Here is an 18,927-nt window from a genome sequence, read left to right as displayed (position 1 = left end):
TTTTTGTGAATCCCTTGGTAATTTTCATGTCAGCGTCTTGCCAAAATAAGCAAATTTAAGAGGTTTTAATCTCGCTAGTAATATCTTTATTTTAAATGTAACTGTAAATGAATCACTGGTTACTGAATATTGCATTATTTATTGTATAATATCCCTTTTTAGGATGTTTTGTAGATGGGAACTTCGATATTAGACGTTTTATTTCAAACTTATTTCATAAAGAATAATTTAGTTCCAAATAATTTAGTAATTATTTATGATAATAAACATCCAAAGTACACTTAAATTTTAGGATAAATTGATAACATAAATCACAGGGACCACAAAACTACTTTCCGTGTATAAATATTAACTATTTGTGTTTACTAAACCAATTTAACTAATGAAAATAAAAAGTGACCTACTCATACATCAAAGGCTTTAATCTTATTGTTATATCAACTACCGAATTTGATTATTTAGGATATATTTTATTACAACTAAAAGTGCATATTTTATGTGAAGTTTTTAGAACTTCATTCCGTTTTTGTAAAATAGATATCTACAAGTTCAATATTCAACAAATAAAAAAACTTAGGATATAGAGAAATTCACTTTATTTGTGGCAAATGTATTAGAAACCAATTTCTAAAGTTTGCACAACAAACCACACTGCAATAATAACTACTTACTGGACCAATTAATTTTGAGGAATTCGGTAAATTTTATTTTACTAAACACAGTACTTCAAAACACGGGAGTTGTAGGAGTTTAGCAAGTAAGTTCATTATACAATAATACTCAAGTAAATCATTACAATATTTCAAAGGCTCTAAGAGAATGCTTCATATTTGTGTAGGCGGATTTTATGAGACTGGTACCAATAAGCTCATCTTACTAAATGCACTTGTGATTTATATAGGAGGTTAAAATTCTAGAAGTATATACAAATACTACTTTAATTTTGTCGGTCACAGGAAGCTGTTTCATCCTAGACTTAGTTTCGTCAGAAGGGTGTGCCGAAAAACCCACACTATACCAGTACTAGGACCAACTAAATGAATGTGCTTCAATTGAGTATCCACTTTCAACATGAAAACTGTCCCTGGATTCTTTTCTTCGAATAGGCATTTGTCTGGGATTTACAATTCGATCATATATTTTTCATACTGCTTGAATCTTTATTCATAACAATGTATTTTTGGTTCAGTTTGATTACATTAATTAAAAACCTCGTATTCTTAAAGTAAGTCAGATCTTTATTTTTAAAGTTCTGACATAAAATCAAACTTTTTATATGGAGAAAATATCTGAAATATCAAAAGTATCATAATAAGCAAACTAGTGGAACTTGTTGGGACTGTTTGATTACTTAATAACCAAGTGCAGTTAATATGTAAAATTTTTTAGATAAGTGACCTTTAACATCAACATTGACAGGAACGACACAATATATTCTGATTTGGTGGGATTTGGTGATTAACAGTAGTTAAATCCTATTATGTTATTTCAACCACAAGACCTAAAACTTATGATCGTTTTCACATGTGAAATAAAAAAGCTATTATTAATCAATTAGTGTGAAGCAGGTGTATGTAGCGACGTACTTTTTGATTCGTACCACTTCCTAATGTATATTATCTCTAAAGCAATTAAATCCTAAATCTGTTTACTTAAACATAAAATGACAACAATGTATTGTTTGCACACGTTTGACACAGTCGAATAGTTTTTTCCCGGACAACTGGGAATTTGACGAAAGTTAGAACTACTTAGTTGGTAAATAACTGCATAAATCTGTTTCAGCTTAATGAGGTTCTAAGTGCTACATAAACGACGTACGTCATTATGGATTTTATGACACTGTTTCGGATTGTAACGACATTTATTTATAAGTATCCTCTTACATGATAGGTTTTGACTTTTCACTTTAAAAATCAGCCTGTCCTAGGAAGAAATCTTCAGCCGTATAGGTACCTTCAATTAAAATCAGTTTTATGTGACTTTCAACGCTTACCATATCATTTTCATAAATTTGAGTATCTGGCATTGGATTAGCAATAACATATCGGAAACCATTTTCTTGCCATCTATATAATCCAAGACATAAAATCTGCCAACATGTTATACAGCGAATGTAGACATCTTTAAAGGTAAGTGGCTTCTAAAATTTTTAATAGTAAGTATACACATTTATTTTAAATTACTGAGCCAATTGTATGTATATGTTAGCAGAAGTGCATGTACTACGTATAAATATTACACACATAAACAGCGAGAAATGATTTATGAGATTGTTTACCTAAATGGCTGGTACAGAATAAAATACCCATGTTTCAGTATGAAATCGATGAACGTATCGAACATACAAATTCACTGTAATTTCGTTTCTCAAAACTTACTATAAATCTACATGTTTTTAACTTTATCCGCACATCTTTGTTGTTAAAACGTTAATAGGTTGTTTGATAGCTTTCATTTCCTGTAGCTTAGATCTTCTGGTAGTATCGACGATTTGCCTTAGTTATATGATAAGTTAATTTGGTATGTTTTGGAGGCTCTTGTTATTGGATTTATCTATATTTTGCAAAGCGGTTGAGTCCATTTATTTTAACTTATTCATTTCAGTTAGAATGCAATCATTTGTACTTTCGTTTTGAAGGTTATTTACTTCTAGTCATTGTATACAGCTTTACCACTAGATAACTATTTGTGATATAGATTGTCAATTATTAGATCAAACTAAGTAAATCATTACGGACAATTTTCTTAATGGTTACTTTTGATTCATTTAAATCCGTTTAACCACCAAAATGTAATTCTTGATTTTCACAAAATACTGATAACTATATTCGATCAGCCTATACAATTTATTGTAAAACATATTTCACCTTTTTATGTGTAATGAATATTAAATTTGAAACGGTTATTTCCTTTGCAATTTACTAGGAATATATACATGGTACTTATAAGTAGTTCGAATGGAAATACTTATTTTTCAATCAAACGTTAATGTTCGACTCCCTCAAATATAAATGACCATATATGTATGGTTTTAAGTATTGTAGCGAGTTTGCTACTTTATAATCTACAAAAGATGGAAATAGTTGTCTCTTTGTCCATTCCTCACTCCAATCTTTTAATCGGACTTTACGTTGATCTACATTTAACTCGAATAATATCCTCTTGAGAAGTTACAACAAAGTCCCTTTGATTTTCGAAATATGATAAACCATAGACATTTAAGTTTATTTCTCGTACAACAATTCTAAGCCAGTAAGACTGGTCCCCTTCAAATGGTAGTGATTCCCTTTAGTATACTCAAATTCTTATACGTAGTGTAATTTATTTATACTGTAGTTAAATATATATTTTAAATGATTCTATTTTGTTACATATTAGAGGCTTATAAGAATACACAAAATTGCTAATGAATTTATAATTTATCACATACTTATGATTTATAAAATTGAGCTGATAAATAGCCTCTACTACATTATAATATGAAATATATATAGAACAAAATAGTAGTACACTTTCTGTCGACTTGTCATAATCCATTTATTTATAAATAACGTTTATTTCACATCAAACATCATTTTCTGACATCAAACATATGATCCAATAACTGACACTCCATTAGCGAATGTGTTATCACTTAAAATCAGTTTGTTCCTAAATTTATTTGTTCTGGCAACATCTTTAAAACTAAATAAAAATGAGATTTTTAATATAACATATATATAAAACTACTAAATCTGGCCTTGTATTTCACAACTATAAATTTGATTACTTTCTCCGTTATTCATCATAACTAGTCACAAGAAAATTATACATTGATACGGAAGAGTAGCATCTATGGGTAGATTCTAGTTGATTGTTCAACAAATTGTTACCCACTTTTTTAAGACCATAATGTCATGGATCTTATTTTATGGATTATATACTGCAATCAACATTTGATTTTCCTATTGCTAAATGAATTTGAGTCCAAAAAATGTTTCACTGCTGTTTCTATTGAGCCTCTAACTATAAAAATAAGTTGTAGATTGACTGATTCACTATTCATCTACAGAATTATTTAATCAGTTTCATCATCTTTCTTGAGACTAAGTAACTCAACGTCGGTTTCATTAGTTTCATTCAGAACATGTGAGGAATTTCGTTTTTAACACTGAACAATGATGACATAGTCGTGCACCTGAACTCTTGTATTATTATAAATGTTCGGTTAGTTAGCACTCATATAGCGTAGGTAATTATAGAACTGTGTTCTTCAAAGAGTATGCTTTTTGTATACATCTATGGAATTTAAAATAAATGGACGTGATATATCGAGCAGCAGCTTATAGCTAACTGGCCACGGTAAAGTTTTTCTTTTGGTAGTGTTTGGTTCTATGAGCTAAATGGCTTAATTGATAAACTTCATTGTCGTCATGGTCAACGTCATCAGCCCCTACTTCATAGGGAAGTAAACTTTCCGACTATTCTACAAACATGAAGCCAGTCCATTATGACGACCTTGTTTCCATCCGGATACTTTCGAGATTTTATCATTTTTAGGTATCTTTTTGTTCTTGTTGACAGTTTTGATCGGTTAACCTGTGACCGTGTGATTTATCGACTTTTTTTCCATGAATCGACATACTGGATCCCTGAGTGATGGTCACCCGCGAAACGTAATCAAAATTTATTCAGTAAATAAACATGACACAACATAAGCACTGACGAGAACTAGATCATCACACCATAAATAAAAAAACGTTTTAGGAATCAGCACTAAAATTCTGGGATCTTTCAGAACCATCGTCCTCAACAAGCGAACACAATCAACTCACATTCCATCCAATGAAGACTTCAGACCCAACAACGAACGAAGATAACTGAAACATTGTTTACGAATTCAACCAAAACAGCTGCAAAAGACAGAACATTGAATAAAGTAGATGCTTCCTTCACTTATACGCAGACACAGGTTAGTGATGATAAAGAACAAGATGCTATCATTTATTACATACAGGAATCTAGGGATATGAATTTGAAAAACTACTAAATTTATCGACCAAGGGAATTCCAGAAACCTACAGAAGCACTGCATTCAGGTCACTCAGCAATCAACATACACAGAGACATAGATCCGATTTAAAAAATAACGGACGATCACATGGTCAGAGGTTAACCGATCAAAACTGTCAACAAGAACAAAAGATACCTAAAAATGATAAAATCTCGAAAGTAACCGGATGAAAACAAGGTCGTCATAATGGACTGGCTTCATGTTTGTAGAATAGTCGGAAAGTTTACTTCTCTATGAAGTAGGGGCTGATGACGTTGACCATGACGACAATGACGTTTATCAATTAAGCCATTTAGCTCATAGAACCGAACACTACCAAAGTTACCCACCTGAAATGCAAATCTTCACTACCACTAATTACTTCACTAAGTATAATTTTAGACTATTACAATAGATTGCTTTATCCTTATTCTCAATGACACTACTTCGTAGTGTGTTTTTGAACAAACAACGTCACATTAAACAACGTATGTTACAGCAGTTAATGCAAAATTTCCGGATTTGTACTATCCATATACTTAGTGTACCTTCCTACTGTTATATCATGAACTTATATTTTCCTTGCTATACCGCGTACAACTTGAGCACTCGAACACCCGAACCTTCCAAGCCGCAAGTCAGACGACTAGCGGGAAGGAATCTTATTCCAAACAGTTTTAATTTTGATACAAATTACTCAGGTATTTATAGTTGTTAGTAAAAAATAAAATCATCATTACAGTCATCCAATCCTCGTGCAGTGGTTTTTAGCATTTGTGCAATCGATAAGCTACACGTCAAGATTCTGGAGTGTTCTTCCAAGAGATGACTGGATGGAATGTTTTCGGCTCTTTCTGAGCTTCCTTGAGTTCGCCGAGCGCCGTCCCTACAACTATTCGTAGTGTCGTACCGTGCATGATTAATATATTTATTTAATCAAAGTGAAGACATTTATGACGAAATCTAGACAAATGCGACTGACAAAATTTGAAAAGATAAAAGTTAATTTTCGTTGTAAGGTTACGATATTAAGGTACAGTTTTAGAATTATGATAGGTATTTCTCTAGTGAAGCAGAAGGTTTTACTTCTATACAACAAGCCACATCTATTTCCTAGTAAGAAAACAAACTGAGGTTATCCACATTGTGTTTTCAAGGTTCACTGATTGCTTCGTACCTAGCACTTTCGGTCATTTTTCCGTTTCTTTCATGAGTGAGTGCTCCATATTTGAATGTAATATTTATGAAAGATTTCAAGTTCTGATATTTGCCACATATTTATGTTTTTCATTTGATATGTTGCGCTTCACTACATTTGCCATGTACACTTTAATATACAGCACTCACCCATTAAATGGACGGAAAAAATAACCAGATTTACTAAGTATGACAAGGAACGCTGTAGACAACTTCATCCTGAAAACTTTAAAATTGAAGTAAATAGACCGCTTTAATTAAAAAAATTTCATTCATTTTTGACTGCCAGTTGCAGGTCAAAATCAGCAGAGAATATTTTGGGCGAATAAATTGACTGGTTTTTTGCTTGTAAACGCTCTAACAGCCTTCTAAGGTTTCGCTCATCACGGCAAATCAAAATACCTTCAGTGTGAGAAACAAAATATGTGATCACCTGACGATATGTTTCTATAGAAATCTGAAGCCTGTTAGATCTGTTATATATTCATCAAAAAGTTTATAATTTGTGTACTTACTCGAAGTGATATTCGAGTTAAGAATTTGAAAGGTGCATGACGAAATCCCCTCAAAGAAACTTTTACTCCAGCCATTCGAGCTGACTGTGATGTTGCTTGTTGTTGTAGACCTATTTTGTCACGAAGTTAAAGAAGAAAAAAACATGATAATAATTTGTTTTCAAAAACCGAACTAAATTTTTACATTCTCATGTCATGTTTATACCGTAATGTGTAGGTATAACAGATTTCTAATACGCTTAAGCAATCAATGTTTCTTGGGTTACAAAATATCCAAATAAATTTCTCAAAATATTCTACGTTGTTACCACTAGCCATGTAGGTATAAATATTATTTTTAACTTTCTTGTTGTGTAACCTGAAAACGTACATGAACGCAATTTTGTTTCTTTGCTAAAACTAGCTTAACATTTCTACAAAGCCGTTGATTCATTTAACCACTAAACCGAGATGACTATTTCGTATAAATTTACTTTTCAGTCGGAGAGTATATTGAAAGTAGGAATTACCGAAACCTCATACAAGACTAGTCGAAACTAAGTGATAGCCTTTTGATCAATAAACACTTCACTTTCAGGATAAATGTAATTTTTTAAATATACTTTAGTATGGGGTTTCAGATGTATTCTATCAATTATTCGAGTTTCTACATCGAATTATGTTAGACAGTATTTTGCATTCTTGATATTTTATCTATTGAAGTTAATCTTTGAGTTTCGAAATTGATAAAATACAAAGTAGTAGCATATTTAGTCTATGACATATTTTTGTTCTATTTACTATTTTGATATTCTATTTATCATGTAACTGACTTTATCCTGATCTATCTTGTACTTACTACTGATTTAACCTAACTAATTGATGTAATGAAGGTTAATATAATCCTATAAATCTGCTATGTTTTATACATAATAATTTAGACTAAATAGACTATATTCAAGAATAGTATATTCTACTCTGTTCCTCAAACATCTATAGACAAGAAGGGGCTCGAAGTTGTTACTCAATAACTTGACTTTAAGTCCATAACCGAGTAGAAAATGCATACCACAATTAAAAATTTTTATGTCTAAATTCAAATGCTTTTTCATTTATTGACATGTTTTCAGTACTAAAAGCCCCCAGAAATCATTCTGTCTACATTTACGATACATAGTTAAAAAATATTAAACTTATTATTCTCACATAAAATTAAGACCTTTGGAAATTTTGTAAAATCCGAGAAGTCTTATTTAAAATTTAGAAAAATACTTCATGCTACATGACAGAAGTGGTATTCTTACATATTTAGTTACTTTACCCGAGTTTAGGACCTGAGGTAGCTTCAAAGAGGTTCCAGACAGAGTTGAAAGTAGTAGTCTGAGGCAAAATTACTATTTTACCCATGAACGAGACAGATCTAGCTGTTTAAAGTTGACTATTTTGAAAACTCAGACCAAACAATAATCTGTTTTGTCACTCACTAGTCACTTCTTACAGAATGTGACGATATTGTTAATAAACTTCCTATACGTTGCAGCATAATTATTTGAATACATCCACTCGATCACCAATCAAGAAGACAGGATAGGAGTTGATGAAGACAAAACCACTAAACTAGTTAGATGAGAACGTGAATAAGCAGCACATATGTATAATAGGCTACCAAAGTGGCATCGATTCTTAGCTTTATTAAAACTAACGAAGTTAGCATAAAAATGTTAAGTACCTATAGGATTGTTCATTTAGGGGTATTGTTTATTGCTACGCGATTAAATGATTTATTAATCTCACCTGCTCCAACAGAAAATGATGCTTCAAGTTCATCAGTTGACTGTCCAGAAATTAAAACTCGAAGGAAACGAAATATATTATCATTGTAAAAGAACTAAACGGAAAAAGGGAAATTTTTAAAATTATTTTACACAAGGGCTTTGTAAATCGTTAAGTATATAACTTTAATGTAGGTTTTTTAACACTGTACTGTAAGACTGCATTAACTATTCCATGACTATATTCCTTAAAAATCCTTCGTTATTCCGTTCTTTTGAACCATGTCTACATGTTGTTCCTTTTGAATGAGTAAAGTTCGTGAATTAGATTAGTTATAAGGATGATTCAGCATTTTATTTGTTTCCATATATTGTATCCGCAAGCTACGGAAAATTGATTTATGGAAATGGCGAGGTTATTTTTTTCTTAGAATAAAAAACGCCTAACTTTTCGTTCTGTATTCAGTCTTCTAAATTTACCTCACTATATGTGTTTCGTAATGACTAGTGACTAAATTGATAATGAGCCATTTTTGTCATTTTGAAGATTCACCATCTATACATAAGTTTTTGTTATATCCTAGTGAAGATTACATTACGATTAACGTCTGAGATTTATTAATGGACTATTATTATTTATATATTGCCATGGTATAAATATTCGGTAACTAGATTATGTATATCTATATTCCCCTTGTTATAAGCTTTATTTTGACCTATTATTTATTATTGTACGATTTACTGTTCTTAAGCTATGTTCAGTTTATTGACTACGGCCTCCCACGTTCACAGTCACTTTTTGGCTTTATTGTGCACAAGTGTTATTTCCTATTTTATGGTGCGTTGCGGTCTGTTTGTTTGGTATATAAACCCAGTATATCTGAAATAAATGATTTAATTCGCATAGTGGAAGCTGATATTGGTGTTCTGGACTCACGTGGACGGGGTAGGCGGACATAGGACTAATAAGGACTCTAGGCTGCTCATACCGGTCGAACGTCATTAGTTTGGCACAGTTCTATTATTGTATAAGTCGTATTTTGATTGGTGGATAAATCACGTGATAAAAAGCCGGACATAAAGTCACAACAGTTTTAAGGGATTACTTCAAATAATTAGATGCTATCCACCAGAGGGTTACAGTAACAAGTATGTTTAATCTACCAGTTATTATAAAATACAATCAAGATGAAGTTATTTGTTAAGTTGAAGCATTTACAAAGAGTCTACACTAACAGACATTCAACAATTCAATCGTACTAATCAACAAAAAACAATTACAAAGTACTGCAATGAATAATTATGGTTAAATACTACCGACAGAAACTGTCATCGCTTATCGTAGCGATAAACTGGATACCAGAATAAAAGAGTATTTGTAACAATCTATTCATTTCAAATTTTACTTGGTACCTGTAAACATTAAAATGATCACCATACATACAAACTACTTGAATTCATTCCAGTGGCTATTGGTTTTGTTTTGTTGAGAAATGAGTAGATTAGAAATATAAATAATCCACTAAAGTGTAAATAAAAAAATTTTTGAACCATGTGTTGATTGAAGTAATACGAGGTTCCAGTCATTAGAATTAAACATAATAATTTAAGTAAAATAGCTTTATTAAAACTTTTTATATTCCTTTCTACCATCTTGGAAATGGTCTTCAAGCATAATTTTAAGAATTTGACCATGTTTCATTTCTCAGTACTTAATTGTTTGCAATTATCATGATAATTGAATTTACTGATAAATAAATGCAAAGGCACTAACCAACTGGATGTGTTTATCGTAATTGTCTATTAAGGTTAAATATTCATATATCCAATTACTAATATGTATATACATTGTACACTATTGATGTTTATTTATTTACTAAATAGTCAATCATGTTCTTAATTTATATAATTTAATCACTTACAGAACTCAAACAGCTATATAGTAAAGTGTTGCTAAAAATAATCCCCCGAGCAAATGGTTCACTAAACCATACTGGTAATTTGTAATCATTTTCATGTATGTCACCTGAACTGAACAAGTAGGCATTTTTTTCATAATCTAAAAAATATAACATGGGAGAAAAATATGTATGCATGTATATACTGGTTAATGATGAAAAATTGAGATAAATTAAAGAAACCAAATATTTATTAAGATAATACTTGAAAAATGTGCTATTATCCAGGCAAGTTTCATCATAAACTGACTGAATTTGATGCTGTAAATTCATCAGCCTATATTTTATGTATTCATCATGAGATCAAAGGGTTTTGTACTCAATTCATTTGGTGTGATGGACACCCACAGTTGAGTAGTCGATAACTAAGATGGTATAGATGTTTGGTGTTGCGTTTTGTCAATCGGTTCTTCACTAATGTCTGTTAGTGATGAAAATTAAATACAAAACAAAACATGTTTACTCTGTTTTGGTTCATTTTAAAATCAATGTTAGAGATCTTTCACCTAATGTGATGGTGTTAAAATTCATATTTTTGAACTTATATTATCGATCACCACTTATCTAAACAAGATTAAACTTAAAATCTTTACTGATCAAATTTTCAAATTATTCCATGTGAATCGTACCATATAAGTTTTAAGATCATTAAATACCAAATAATTCCGTTTTTTGTTAGAATATCATGATTACGTCAGTGCCATTTTCAACAGTATCCATACTACTAGGATGAAAAATATATGAATTTTAATTATTTTTTGATGCATACATTTAAAAAGTTTCACTTGACATCTAATTGAAATATTAAACATTGGAATTATAATTAGTAAAGACATTTTGTTTCTTTTAGCAGCTAAGGAACTACGTGGATCAATTTGCATACTTTTGTCATATTTTAAATGAATATAATAGACATACGTAATTCTGTTGTTAAATGAACCAAATGTTGTTCTTTTTGCAATAATGATCGAATATTCATTGCACACAATAATGTTACTCTGTCTTGAAGACTTGGATCAACACATTGTGAATGAGGCTCTTCCGCACTGTAACCAAGCACCACACAAGCATTACATTGACATAAATGTACTGAGTGTAGATCATTAAAACTGCATGGATCACCCTGTGGAAAAATAAAAAGACAAAAGTGAATATTTTGAGCTTAAAAAATTATTCATTTTTAAGTTTAATAAAACTTTGGTGAGTAACATTAGGGTTATCCGTCAGTATGGGGTTGTGGAATTTGCTGACTTTCATTGAAATCATGAACCGATCTGAGTTTGACCACCATTAAAAACCTGGAAGCACTAGAAGGCTGTTTCATCCTAATATGAGACTCCCCACTAGTGCTCATCCACGACCCTTCAGGTGGGAATCAACCCCAAGGCCTTTGGTCTTGTTCACGAACGCTTAACCTACAGAACACTGAGGTCGAGAGTGTGCACTGCTAAGGAGTCCCACACGAGTCCTAGGTTCCCAATGGCGATCCAACTTAGATCGATTCGTGATTTCAATGAAATAAGATATATCTTTCGTCCGTTTCTTTTTCTGTCAACGAGGTCACTTATAAAAATTTCTTCCCAATAAGACGTAATAAGTTTTCAAAATATATTCTGATAAACTAGTCATGTTTATGAAACAAGAATTTTGTTAATTTGCAGGTCAGCATTTTGTTCCATTTGACTCGTTTCTCCAAAACTTACTGAGAGATTATTTAAAGGTACTAAATAAAACAGTATTTTTTTTACTTTTAATTAACTGAGCAACACCTGTCCATACAGTCTGACAAGACAACGAATAGCTAATAACTATACTGTTTGACTCGCAATAGAATGAAAAGTACGCTATCGAACAGGCCACAATTAATAACCACTCCGCTGCTAACTGACTAAACTTTAGAATCCTTTATAAATTTAACATCCCGTTAGGCTGGTAAAGCGTTTCCATATTTATTGATGTAAACCAATCTTTGCAGATTTGTGATACTACTCAATACATAAAATTGTCAAATTAACCAAATAAACTGACTGATTTAATTTTGTATTTTGTTCAATTTGTGAATGTTGCTTGCGAGTTGAAACTGTTAACACATGAACTTCCGCGCCAAATCAGTTTTCGCTCATGTACATTCGTGATAAATAGAATATGAGTATAACATATAACACTTAGCTCTAGATGAGTATCACTACATGAATAATAAGAAATAACCAAACCTATGTTTTGTGAAAGTAGATGACATCTAGCTTAATAATTAATGTTGGATGTAACAAGATTTCAAGCCTAGGACAAATGGAAAGTCTACTGATAAACACTAAATTCTGTCACATGAGAATTTTACCATATTTTAGTGAGAATGAAATAGCCACAAATGTATTCAGCGAGACCCAATTTGTATTCAAACAATATTGATTCCAATTATAATTTAGTTGTAAGGGTCTGCATTTCCTTGTAGTTGGTGTTAAGAACTGTAACTTGTCAGTCTCTATTGACATATGTACATCCTTAGTAGACTACCTCGAGGTATTCGACCGAGTAAATTTTTTCGTTATACTTTTTGATCTGATAATGTATACCTGCAGTCAAACTAAAGCTTCTGTTTCACTATCATTGGGAGTGTTAAAATCCCCACAAGAACCGCCTACTCGCTATTTTGCTACTTTTGTCTTTAAATTTGAATTTCTGCCTTTCTAGAGTTGAAATTTCACCGGCGTGACACTATTATTACCTCGGTTAAAGAAAATTTCTACTTACTAGCCCGTTTTTATTTTAGAATGCTATTTTCCCGCCATATTTTCAGGGACATTGTCAATGTATCTGTATACAATAGTTCCTTGCAAAATGAGATATTTTTTATCTTTCTCAATAAGTCTTCAGCGTAGGATTTGTCTTTAGAATAATTCGCAACAAGCAAAATGATAAGCATCTTTTTATCCTGTGTATCGATATGGAGGCTAGGAGTTTTCATTGCATGGACAATTCGTATCAATTGTGTTACTTGCATTATCTGAGTTAATTTAGTTGACTCAAATATCAGTTGATATTTCTGTTTTTTAAACAGGTTGTTTCGTATTAAGGTGAATCACTTAATTTTCATGCAGAAATTTGCATAACGCCTTGTTTACGTTGAATACACTAACTAGATTGGATTTATTCGACTGTAATTAGTATTCTATATTTAATTGAAAGGTACCAATCAACCATAAACATGCCTAGATACTTCTAATGAATTATTTTTCCTTTCAAATTTTTCTTATGATTGTAAATGATAAAAAAGAAGCTTACAGGGAAAACTATATTCTTAAAACATAATGATTTAAGCACTGTAAAAATAATTCCACTAAGTTCATGATTGTAGTACATGATCGAATTATGAAAATATTTGTAAGAAACTAGGTCATTTTGTCTCGTCACCTGTAACAAAGTAATAGAGTATTTCATCGTATTGGAATATGAATTATAACACATATGGAATTCCGATATTTTTTTTGAGCCTGTAAGTTAGAGGTATTCTTTACTATACTACAATTATTCTTGATTATTTTATAATTCAAAAACTAGAGCATACTTTTTGTTTAGGATTTGTGTAGTGTCGTTTTTGATAATGGAATAACACAGGTAGTGACAACTTTTTGAATAAAATCCCAATATTTTTAAATGACCTAAATCTTATAGCTATGGAAGACATTTTCATGATCAACTTACGTCGACGATAAATATTCTTGGAAGATTTTTTAATTTCACCCATTCCAACGGCCCAATTAAATGACTATCTCCTAGGATCACGATATCTCGAACACGTTGCCAATGGAACCGTAGTGGCATGATGAAATTCTCCAAATTAAGAGGACCGTTTGTTGATTTTCCAGCAACACATACAAGGAAATGTCTGTTAAAATTCAGACTTGCTGCTTGATTTGGGCTCTTTAACAGATAAAGATAGCAAGGTTATCCGAAATTAGTGTAAATAAAATCTAAGCCGATACGATTAAAAAACTTGTCATGCCAAACAGAAGAAGCCAGTGCAATCTGGAAGTCGGTTATACTGACCACACTATTAAAATATTTGCATTTGTTTGATATAGTATGTTTCACTTTATTCTCACAAAATAACACAAACACTGACTGTTTGAATAAAACATCATTATGTCAGATTTTGGTATGAAATTCAGTAATTTTTTTTAGAAATTATATCTTTTAATTTTACCACTAAAAACGATTAGTAGTATGAATTAAGACGTAAAATTGTAGCACAAGTTTTGGATTAGCCATCCAACAAAAGTTACTTGAATTGATTTCTTAAAACAGCAATTTACCAGGTTTTCTAACGACTCGAATATGTAATTGGATAGAACAATAATTAAATTCCTTCGATGGTTAGTGTATCCTAAGATACGACTGGAAACAACAGGTCATTTTGTAATCATGAATCCTCTATAGAACCTTAGTATCATCCTAATGAATAAACAGTAAACCTAGTATCATATAAACGAACACTTACCAACGTGGCCCTTGTAAGTGGGATATCTGGTACCCAATGAAATGATCCGGTACGATCTACTTGTGATGAATGTGATGGAGCTCGTACTGGAGAATAATTCATACACCTTGTTGGAATATTATTTGGAAGTGCTAAATTTCTTGAATTTATATCCATTTTTCTTGTTTCACTTCGCCCACGAGGTTGATCAAATAGTAGATTTCTTGTATCATGTAATAAATTAGGTGATGTTGCAGTAAATGAATGACGAAAAAAGTGTGTAGATCTAGTATCATATGACCATGTTTCACTATAAACGAAAGGATAGATATATTTAAATGTAAACATGCATATATACTATATTTATCAATATGATATTTCATGTAAAGTTGTTTGATAAAAAATTCGTTGAATTAAGCAGCCATTAAAATATTGTGCACAATTTATTATGAATGATAAAAAATGTTTAGTAGTAAATGGTTAAATTAAATGACGTTTTGAATTTAGGCTACATAATTGATGGTTCCTCCATCCATTTTTATTATTTACAAATTGAACAAACAGAATCATATACTCTGACGAATAATAAGACTGGTAAATAGTTCCTTTCAACAATTACTCATTCGGATATATCGTTATAGCATTTGATCTTTACTGCAGGATATCATCTCTAATGTATGCTTTACTAGACTCTTCTAAGTTTAAATGCATATGAAGTCACACTATTCTATACACTTTCTTTTATTATGTTGAAATATTGACTAGCAATACGGTGGTTTTCACCAGTATTCTATGCTTTGATATTTATTATCGTACATTGCATAATTATAATAGTCATGTAAGTTTTAAATCTCCATCATGAATACATTCTATCTACTTGAGAAAAAAATTAGTATCTGTTAGAACACAAATCATTCCTTAGATTTAACTAACCATCTGTATGACGTTTTTTTCTTTTTTTAAGTGGTCAAGTTATTCGAAATTATCGTCTTTCCTTTCCTCTTACTAATACTTTTTATTGACATTTAAAAGGTATGTTATCAATGTTAAAAATTGATCTTTCATAATGTATACCTCTTGATCGTTAAATATAAAGGATTGTTTTCAATGCTAGTCGATGAACACAGTTATCTTAATGAGCAGAATAATGACTTCTTTGTTTTCATAATAAATAGATCTCATAAAATAAATAAGTGAACAAGAATTATTGGTGTTAGTTAGGCACAAAGCTCATATAAATAATATTCTTAAATGATAAACCTAATAATTCAGTAAAACTAAGGTTCTATTTTGTTCTCTTACTGAATTATGCAATTTTAGTCAACAGTTATTTTTAATGATTTCATATCTTCACAGGAGATAACATTGTATACTAAAAGAAAGGTAGTATTAGCTCAAAGATTTTTGATACAATGAATTTATTTGTTTTGAGATTGTTTTATTAATATAATCCGCTTTATAACAAGTAACAATTTCAAACTGGTCGGTATTAAACTGGATTATTAGTTTATGAAAATGTATTTATAGCTATTTTTAGCGGGACAAATGCCTATATTGTTCTATATTGACATACAGATTTATTTAAATAGGCTTACGCTTTAACAGCATTTTCTCTGGCTTTCCCAATTTGCTCATATAGTGCTAAGTCTAAAATAAGATAGAATAGGTCAATAGTTCAAACAATTTCCTGTGAAAAAGTAATGCAAAGAAGCAATAACTTTGAAAGTTAAGTAGTTGTTTTATCAACATAATAAACCATACAATATCAAAAGACAATTACTTATTACAAACTAATTGAACCAGTAAATATAAACCATGGTTCAAATCACGGACTGATCTTAGGTAGACAGCCATTGAAAACCAGAAAGCATTGGACCGCTGTTTTGTTCTGGTTTGAGAGTCTCCAGTGCACACTCAAGTTCCTCGAATGTGAGATAGAACCGAAGACCAATTGTTTCGCGATGAAGGCATAAGCTTTATACTACTGGTTTGGGATGGTGTACAAGTGTAATTTCAATCAATTTCTGATATTATATGACCACGTTCTACTTGCTGCTGTAGATGACATTCAGATGCGATTCTAGAAGTTCTAGTGAGAACCTTTGACAAGTGGAGTTCAACCATGTTGGATATGAGATAATTATTCACAACAGGCGATGGGATGTTTTCACAGCTTTTTGACTGATAATGACTTACAATGCGATAAGTCAGTTCCTGTTCGATGAATTTTAAACTTTTAGTCTCATGATAACAGTATTCTTTTTTAATGTATACTTAAAATAACTTTGTCACTTTAAGATGATTGTTTTTATGTTACTCAATGTCTTGATTGGTACTTTCCGTTCACGTCTTTAAGCTTATCCTGACAATACTACGTAATTCACTCTAATAATTATCATAATATATGTGGATCGTGCAAAAATGAAATTATGAAGTACATGTTCGTACACCAAATTGGGCTGAAGAAGAAAACATGCTTGATTTTCTAGGTTTGTGCGAACCAAAACGTAACTTCTAACACTTCTGTTTTGACACCCATTAGTTTCTGACCGCGTTCAGCTTAAAACACAATTCATAGCCTTCTCCTATTTTTGAGGCCAATGACATCATTTTGTCAGTCAATAAAGTTTCTAAAGACTTGGACAGAAGTAATTTAGTTTACGTGTCTTATCTTGAATGTTCCAGAGGTTGACAATATCTTACTGTTACTGGAAGATGTCTTAGTTTCGGACATACGAAACATTGATTAGGCACTTGAGGAGGAGCTAGAAGGACGATTATTGAAACTGAAGGATTGTACTTATTTTGCTGTAATGTACTGTTACATATATTCTCTACTGATAGCGATAAAACAGTTAATGATCTAAAATTGTAAGCAATAAAGACTAATACCTTATATTTCATTGCCTGCTTTTTTTATTTATTATAAAAAGTTTCATCTTTCAAACTAGCTCTTTTAGGTAAAATAAGGAGAAGCGAGAGTAAATTGTTGTGGTATAAAAAAACTATCCAGTTTGAAGGGAAAATCAACAATATTATATTTCAAATGGTGGCTAGTGAGGGAAGTTAGAACATGCTATTTGTCCCACCTAGGACTCATCTGCTCGATTTGTGTATCTCAATTTAAATTTTCACAGACTCAAAATCAGTAACCATGTCCATGTGGCAGCAGAGAATGATTTCATGTGGTCCTGAATGTCAAAAACGGACAAATAATAACCCCCACTAATAATGATGAATAATACTATTATTTGTCTCAAAAGACCTATCGATCTCAATATTTTTTTATAGAAGGTCTTACGTCTTCATTATTCAAAGACATTTTGGATAGCTTATGAAAGTTTTTATTTCATTACATAAAAAACCGGATGTTATCTTTCTGTGAATAGTTGCTGACCGTCCAGCGGACTATGTAAAAGTCAACATTTAACTCTTCAGTAGTATGAAGAAAATTAACTGAACATTATAATCTCACTAAAGCTATCAATTTTCTAAAGTAAACACCTATTTGTCTTTGAAATTTCTGTTTACCAATCTTTGACAAAGACATATCTAACTCACCTCTAGCAATTGTTATCTTTCTTCTTTTTTCTAACACAGGACGACTACATCTGCATGGTTGACCAATTAGATGTCCTTCGCATGTTATGCAATAATACTGCAAGCTTATTAACATTTGAAAAAATAGCATAGAATTAGTAAATACTTTAAGAAAGATTACATTCGAATAATGCAATTCAAATGTGAATTAACTTTAATTACTGAAGACAAATAATAATAACTTTTTTTATAAAAGGATAAGGATAGGAAAAAACACTAAAACTATCTGTTGACTTTAGAAAGCTTCAACAAACCCATTGCCTTCAAGCAAAATTGCTTGGGTTTTGGTTAAGTAACTCAGTATAAAGTGGAAGTGAGCAATCTTAAGGCTGGAATAGGGTAATAGGTAGAGATAATAAATAGGCTGGTGTGGTAGTAAATTTCACTCAACTGA

General features: G+C 31.2%; 1 protein-coding gene across 3 annotated transcripts in view; it reads right to left on the bottom strand.

Moving 5' to 3' along the window:
- MS3_00003037 (uncharacterized protein) overlaps positions 1–18,927 on the bottom strand; it is a gene marked incomplete at both ends in the record, with an annotated part of 60,214 nt that overhangs the window by 3,978 nt on the left and 37,309 nt on the right. Inside the window, 9 exons of one of the 3 annotated variants that reach the window (XM_012941269.2) lie at positions 1,997–2,143; positions 6,748–6,857; positions 8,521–8,614; positions 10,421–10,557; positions 11,375–11,579; positions 14,159–14,377; positions 14,955–15,243; positions 16,529–16,580; positions 18,495–18,598. In XM_012941269.2, the coding sequence (XP_012796723.2) occupies positions 1,997–2,143; positions 6,748–6,857; positions 8,521–8,614; positions 10,421–10,557; positions 11,375–11,579; positions 14,159–14,377; positions 14,955–15,243; positions 16,529–16,580; positions 18,495–18,598 (1,357 nt within the window). Of the gene's footprint in view, positions 1–1,996; positions 2,144–3,536; positions 4,896–6,747; positions 6,858–8,520; positions 8,615–10,420; positions 10,558–11,374; positions 11,580–14,158; positions 14,378–14,704; positions 14,909–14,954; positions 15,244–16,528; positions 16,581–18,494; positions 18,599–18,927 lie in introns of those variants that run through there. The other 2 variants (XM_051210715.1, XM_051210714.1) reach the window with 2 other exon arrangements.

This window comes from Schistosoma haematobium, chromosome ZW, assembly GCF_000699445.3.
Source record: "Schistosoma haematobium chromosome ZW, whole genome shotgun sequence".
In the NCBI taxonomy this organism is placed as follows: domain Eukaryota; kingdom Metazoa; phylum Platyhelminthes; class Trematoda; order Strigeidida; family Schistosomatidae; genus Schistosoma; species Schistosoma haematobium.
This window is presented reverse-complemented; position numbering and strand designations above follow the sequence as displayed.